The sequence below is a fragment of the Rhagoletis pomonella genome, unplaced genomic scaffold (genome assembly GCF_013731165.1).
Source record: "Rhagoletis pomonella isolate Grant_MI unplaced genomic scaffold, Rhpom_1.0 Rhpom_scaffold_00011, whole genome shotgun sequence".
In the NCBI taxonomy this organism is placed as follows: Eukaryota; Metazoa; Arthropoda; class Insecta; order Diptera; family Tephritidae; genus Rhagoletis; species Rhagoletis pomonella.
In genome coordinates, this window is record NW_023458565.1 from 28,600,874 (window position 1) to 28,608,144 (window position 7,271).

A 7,271-nucleotide genomic window follows, 5' to 3' on the forward strand; every position below is an offset into this window, starting at 1 on the left:
TCCATCTCCGCACAGGTGCCATAGTAGCATTGCGGAAATATTTCCATGGGCATTGCTACCAAATATACCATATAGTAGATATACCATAGAACATCATTCACATAGAATAACATATAAAAAATTACCACGCACATGTTAATGCCGGTGGCGAGTAATTGCGCGAAAGTACCAACCGATACAATCGATTGTATAGTAGCGCGAAAGCTAAAAAGTAACAAAAAAAAGAAACGTTAACTTCACTGAAACTGGAGCATTAATCAAGATCAACATACTCGAGTAAATCCTTGTAGTCCTCAATGCATTGCTGCAGTTCAATGTTGTGCGCATTAGTCGAGCCTTTGCCAATACGCGCCACACGTATGCCCAGCAAACGAATGTGACCAGCCAGCATTGCTAATACCATAGACGGAAAGCAGTCATTTACGAGGTTTTGAAAAATCATAATTATACCAGCAGCCTGATAGATATGCGCCACCGCGTAATGCCAAGCACTCTGCTCAATATCGAATGGAATGTATGCCGGATACATGAGGCGCCACTCACCCATAATGCCAGCTATAATAGTTGCCGATTCGGAGGCCACAAACGCACAGAGCCCAACGGTAATCAGGAAATTCTGCACCCGTTTAGCCGAACGCAATACAATGGACTTGTATAGCTTTATATCATCCGGATGAGTGAGACGCCTGTCGAGTTTCAAGATTATGTTGTAGGTCTTGCGTACCTTTGGCAGACGCCACCAGAAAGCAATAATTTTGATACTGCATGCGATACAAGTGAAAGTCACGCACATATTTTTGAAAATATCTGCTTTTTGCTGCATTTTGAAGAGTCCGATCATCAGGTGAGTGGGATAGCCAATGGTTATGAAGGCATTTACAATGAAAGAATACAAATAATATAGATATCTGTAGGTATCGTACAGTGACATCCAGAAAATGAAAAACCGATATACCGGATATTGAGGCAGTATTAAGAACTGCTGACATAACCGAATGTATATTAAAACTGACTAGAAGATTACAACGGTATAGTAGAGTACACGGTATATATTTTAAAGAACTGATAAATATGGAAGACAGCATAGGTCATCAGGGAATTAAAAATTAATATTTAAATGGTTTGCATAATTTATTTTACTAATTGTTAATAAAATTAATTATATGCATAGGTACGGCCGTTGGGATTAGATATGCGTACAACCACTTCGTTTTTTTTTTTTTTAACAGCTGTCGCACAATGGGACTACAGCGGCCAAAAGTAGTAAAACGGATTAGCGAATTCTGTAAAAGTAATTACGCAGATGCATAGCAAGATATCCAGGTAAGCCAAATAGTTCCAGCTGCGAGGAACTGCGAGTTGAGTTTCTATTCCTCCTTTTATAGACCCACCTCCTGTAAAATTTATTGAATTTTAATTGAAGAGCTGAAGGGAAAGACTCTGATAGCTTCATAAAATAAATAATATGTAATATAAAATGAGAATTGAAGAAGATGTAGACTCGCCAAGCTATTAATCCCATTCAACATTCAGCCAAAAATGGACGCTTCTGTGGACGAGATCCGTTTTCGATGGCAAGAGTCCTGCTTGCCTTAGCTCAGCTTTTGTTGTATAAAATGTAGGTAAAATTAAAAGCTTCAGTATAAATACATATCGTGCATATAATCTGGTATTCAGGTATTGTAAGTGTTTTCATTTTGTCACTTTTAAAATGAAGAAATGAGAACATCTTTTGAAATAGAGATTCAAGAATTCATAAAATCCAGTTTTTGGAGCCAAAAAAGTTGTATAGGAGGAGGGCGCCGTAATATAAAACGGCAAGGCACACCGAATTTCATAAAAAAATATATATATACTTTTAACATGCGCCTGTTTTTCTAGAATTACTGGACGTAATGTAAACCCATTTTGACGATCTTTCAGATTTATGCTTTTTATCGTTAAAGCGAGCATATGCTCTAAATTTCATCAAAATACAAATACATTTACTATTTCCGCCCACAAGAACTGTGGGCGTGGTAGCGCGTTGAATTTTACCATTTTCCACATTTCTTTATTCCTAAGTGCCGAACACCGCATATACGAAATTTCAGCGAATTTCTAGTACGTTTACTTATTTTTGGCCGCAACTTATATGGGTACGTCCCACTGTGTGTCGCCCCTCGGCAGGCAATGGCAAACCTCCGAAAGTACGCGAGTACATGTTTCGAATTTCGATACTCTTTTTACTCAAAGAAACAATTTGTGTCGTGGAAGTATGAAAAAGCATCTGTGAAGTACAGAACGCAGGCGTTTTCAAAAGAAACATACTGACTTTGAAGTTGTTTAAACGCAATTCATTTTAAAGTAGTTGAAAATAAATGCAGAGTCGCACACAATTCAAACTGAACATTTGAAAGCACATTTACATGTATGGCTGTAGCTGAGCGTGCAAAGATGTTTGCTGCAATTTGTTACGGCCATGAGTGTCCATGTTCAAATCTCATTAGGCGAAACATTTCATTTTAAATGTTTAATTTTGGGTTTTCTTAATTATGAAAAAGCATCTTTGAAGTGCAGAACGAAAGCGAATTCAAACGACTGGCCTTAAAGTTGTTTAATTCAAATGCATTTTATATTAGTTGAAAATACATGCAGGAAAAGGTAATTGACTGTTTCCTAGGACATCGTCATGTTAAATAAATGGGTTCGTTGCAGGTAAAATAGTGAGAATTTCAATTAGTTCCCATTGAAAATAAAGTAGTTTATAAATTACTTTTAAATTAATTAAGTTTCCTGCAGGGAAGCTTGTGAATCTATTTGCCGTTTAGAAGTGGCGTAAAACTGTAGGTCCTCCTTCCATTTGTGTAACAACATCAAGACGCACTCATCAAATTAGAGGAGAAGCTCGGCCAAATACAAAACATATGCAAGTGTATGCGTCAAAATATTACTCAGCCACACAAATAAAAAAACATGTCAGGATCTGGGTACGAGACGTATGTATTCCTATGTATTTTGACGCGCTAAATCCGGCATCAGAACCGGTCTAACGGGCCTAGGTTCAGCCCTAACCTCAAGAAACACCGCGGATATTATGTGGCAGGCACGTTTTTTGAGGTTAGGCACAAATACTGTGGTGATGGAGCAAAACGGGTGGAATGAATCTTCGGACTCAGCACCAATATGTCTGTTCTCATCTATCTATGGGCTAAGCTGAATATTCAAAAGATGCATCATAATGAGAGAATGTTAATTCAAAGTGATAGCCAGGCGGGCTCTAGGCTGCCCTATCAGATGAAACCAAATCATTATTAGTCCTTGAGTGCATTGAGAAACGTAGCTCCCTTGTTATGTAGCCACAACAAGATTCAGCTGCTGGTAAAAGCTAGTGTCTCATATAACCTCCCTCTCTATAACCGGGATTCTCAGCATCTATATACGATTCGCTTAGTTTTTTTTTAATTTTTCATGCTCAAAATATTATTTTACCTTTATATTTAATATTTAAATACAACTTCTTTAATTAAGCCGACCTAGCGTCATCTAGCGGATAATATTTATTTGTTCAAAAGTTTTTATGTGTGCACAGATAATTATTCATATATAACTAACATCTATTATGACAAGTAAGAAAGTCTAAGTTCGGGCGGAGCCGAACATTAAATACCCGGCGCAAGTATTAAATATATGTTTTCCACCTTTCCGAAAGCTACCGCTACATGATAAGCGGGTGTATAAATATTAAGTAAACTAGCATCCTTAAATTTCGAAATATTGAAATTTCAAGCATTTCTGAAATTTACCGTTATATGAAAAGCGGCCGTAATTTTAGTCCGATTTCAATAATTTTCAACGGTTTGCTTTTATGTGGCAAGCACAATAATCATACCGAGTTTGGTACAAATTGCTTGAACTGTTACCGATATACATAAATGTGATCATAATTGGGCGGTGCCACGCCCATTTTCCAAAATTTTATCATAAGCGTATTTCTTGATAAAGAATTGTTGCAACCGTCAATTTTGAATAAATTAGCTTTAATATTTACTGATTTATCGAGGATTTCGTATTTCTCGAAATTACCGTTATATGGGATGTGGGCGTGGTTATTGTCCGATTTTAAAGATTTTCGGCCATTTGGTATGCTGTACCAAGGTCAACAACTGTGCCAAGTTTGGAAGAAATTGGTGCAGCGGTTTCCAAAATATACACATGTAACTATAAGTGGGCGTGGCTACGCCCATTTTTCAAAAATTTTTAATATTCTTATTTCTCGTCTAAAAGTTATTCTAAATGTCAATTTTGAGTGAATTATCTTCAGTAGTTACTAAAATATCGCAGTTTTCGTATTTCTGAAAATTACCGTTATATGGGAGGTAGGCGTGGTTATTGTCCGATTTCGCCCATTTTCAATACCATCCGTCCCACGCCCAATAGAAGTGCATGTACGAAGTTTCGTTAAGATATCTCAATTTTTACTCGAGTTATCGTGTGCACAGACGGACGGACGGACGGACGGACGGACGGACGGACGGACGGACGGACGGACAGACAGTCACCGCTTAATCGATTTCTCTTTTCATTCTGATCATTTATGTATACATTTGTCTATATCTATCTCGATTCGTTTTGCCTGTTACAAACAACCGTTATGTGAACAAAGTTATAATACCCTTGTGCACAAGTGCGCTCGGGTATAAAAATTAGATACAAACATATATGGGACTTTTGCAAATACCTCGACTCCAGCGCCACAAACAGAGTCATAACTACATAGACTCTATTCTTCCAAGTTGTCCAATCTATTATTCAAATAAATAACACAGGGCAACACTGGTTTCTAGGCGGCAAATGTTAAAGCTGTTTTTATAGAGTGCTGATGACGAATCCGTAAGTATCAAGTTTCTATCAGCTCCAGATTTTGAGAAAAACGTGGTCAAAGTGTAAAAAAGTCGTGTCTTTTGCAATACATATTTGCAATTGTATACTTACGGATACGTAATCAGCACAAAAAAGTCTATCAAAAACAGCTTTAACATTTGCCGCAACAATTTTTTTTTTGGTTTTTGTAGCGATCACTTTGTAGAGTATATACTGTTTTTTTTTTTTTTTTTTTTGTAGTTTTTTTTGTGTTTGGTATATTTTATTTTTTAGAGTATATTTTTTTTTTTTTTTTTTTTTTTTGGTACACTTGTAGGCTGGTGTAATCTATTATTTAATGGTGCAAATTTTGTTTTTTCATTTTTTTTTGGCCTGTGTAATTGATAAGTAATTCTTAGAAAATCCATAGTTTTTAGCTTTCTTGCTATTCATGTTGACTTTGCACTTAAACTTCCATAGCCTTTATTTCATTTGGAATACCAATGCAAAAAGCGAATATGCCCCTTTAAGCGTAGCAAAAAATGTATCCAAATTAACTGCAAACATACCACCTGCAATAACAATTTGCTTACGCAGCGATTGTTCGCCGAAAATAAGTAGATTTTTCTTGAAAGCAGCACTCTTATCAATCCAGTTGCATGAGAAGATGGCATAGGTCAGCTGTCTGAATTCCATTTCAACGACCGTACCATAGTAACAATGCGGAAATATTTCCAATGGCATTGCTACCAAAAACAATAAATAGTAGACATATGAAAATATATCATTCACATAGAAGATCAAATAAACTATGACTACGCCCATGTTGATGGCGGTTACCAAGATTTGCACGAAAGTGCCGATAGAAGCGATGCGTTGAATTGCCGCACGAAAGCTGGAATTAAAAAAAAATTTTAAGCGAGTAATATATGTATGTATGTATGCAGTTCACCTACTCCAGTAAAGCCTTGTAATCTTCAACACATTGCAAGAGTTCCGCATCAGTTACTGAGGCTCTTTTCCTACGCTGACCAATGCGTACCAAGCGCATATTTAGCAAACGCACATGCACCGCCAACATAGCGAGCGCCATTGGTGGAAATGAGTCATTGATTATATTTTGAAAAATCTGTACAGTTACGCCAAAACACTGGTAGAAATGTGCAGCTATGTAGCCTAGCACGCTGTGTTCGTAGTCGAATGGAAAATATGCCGGATACATGAGCCGCCAGTTCCCTAAAACGCCAGCGATCAGCGTAGCAACCTCAGAGGCGATCGAGGCGCCAAGACCCACGCAAACATCGAAATACAACACTTGCTTTGTACGCCGAAATGCATTTGAATTATAGAATTGCACATCGTCTGATTGGATGATTTGTTGATCGAGCCTCTGAATTAAAGCATAGATCTTTCGTACATCGGCTAGACGCCACCAAAATGCGAGTGTTTTGATGCTGCATCCCAAACAGGTTAGATTAATGGTGATATTTTTGAAGATGTCGGCTTTGCTTTCACTTTGGATGAGTCCAATCATCAAATGTGTTGGGTAACCAAAGGTCACGATTATATTCAAAATCAGTGAATACAGATAGTAAATGTAGCGGTAACGCGGCGAGGGTGGCCTTTGTCCGACATAGCGCCAGGTAATGTCGTGAAAGCGAAAAGCTGATATTCCCGATTTAACATTTTCCATTACGAAAAGCATAGTTGTTTCTGTTTTTTTGATAACTTGCAACACTTTCGAATGGTTACTTGAGTGAGAATGGTTGTCAGAAGTTACATAAAACTATTTTTATACTCGATGAAGGTACTTTAATGATGGCAATTTCTTGCAAATTAATTTATATTGATTTTGGTTATTTAATTGTCTTTATGAATTATTAAATGTATATTAAAAACGTTTAATTTATTAAATAATTTCGAGGTGTCAAGGAGACTTGAGCGATTAAGAATTAAAAATGCAGAAAAATATGTTCACTGTATACAAACCTTTGATAGATACGAGGGCTGTTTGATAAGATAGTGACTTTGCGAATTTCTCAAGCTTTTTTTTCCTAAAGCAAGCACGAAACAACGCGTGCAGAAAACATGCCGTCCATTACATTTCCTTTTAGAAGGCGATTCTGACAATTGTCTTTCCACTCACTAAAAGTCTTTCGTAAGACAATTGTCAATTTTGGCAACTCCATTGAAAGCTCTGTTCTGTATTTTCAAAGAGTAATTGCAAGATCTTCTAACGTGGACGTCTTCGCGTTTTTCTGTTTGCTCTTTACCAATAAGTTCTCAAAATTTAAATTATATATATATTTTTCTATTTAAAATAATAAAAACCAAAATGAAAAGAAAATTATATTGAAAAAATGAAGAAATAACTAAATAAATTTCCAAAAGCTAAATGAATATTAAAAAATTTACTTTAAACAAAAAAT

At 36.5% G+C, this 7,271-nt stretch overlaps 1 protein-coding gene and 1 pseudogene across 1 annotated transcript; both read right to left on the reverse strand.

Moving 5' to 3' along the window:
- Positions 1-5: 5 nt before the first annotated feature.
- LOC118746958 lies at positions 6-989 on the reverse strand (annotated as a pseudogene).
- Positions 990-5,325: 4,336 nt separating this feature from the next.
- On the reverse strand, positions 5,326-6,578 carry LOC118746920 (odorant receptor 59a-like). The gene is made up of 2 exons (XM_036480906.1): positions 5,799-6,578; positions 5,326-5,737 (listed from the first exon to the last, which is right to left on the reverse strand). The coding sequence occupies exons 1-2, from the start codon at positions 6,545-6,547 to the stop codon at positions 5,326-5,328; spliced, it is 1,161 nt and encodes a 386-aa protein (XP_036336799.1). The 5' UTR covers positions 6,548-6,578.
- Between the last annotated feature and the right edge of the window lie 693 nt (positions 6,579-7,271).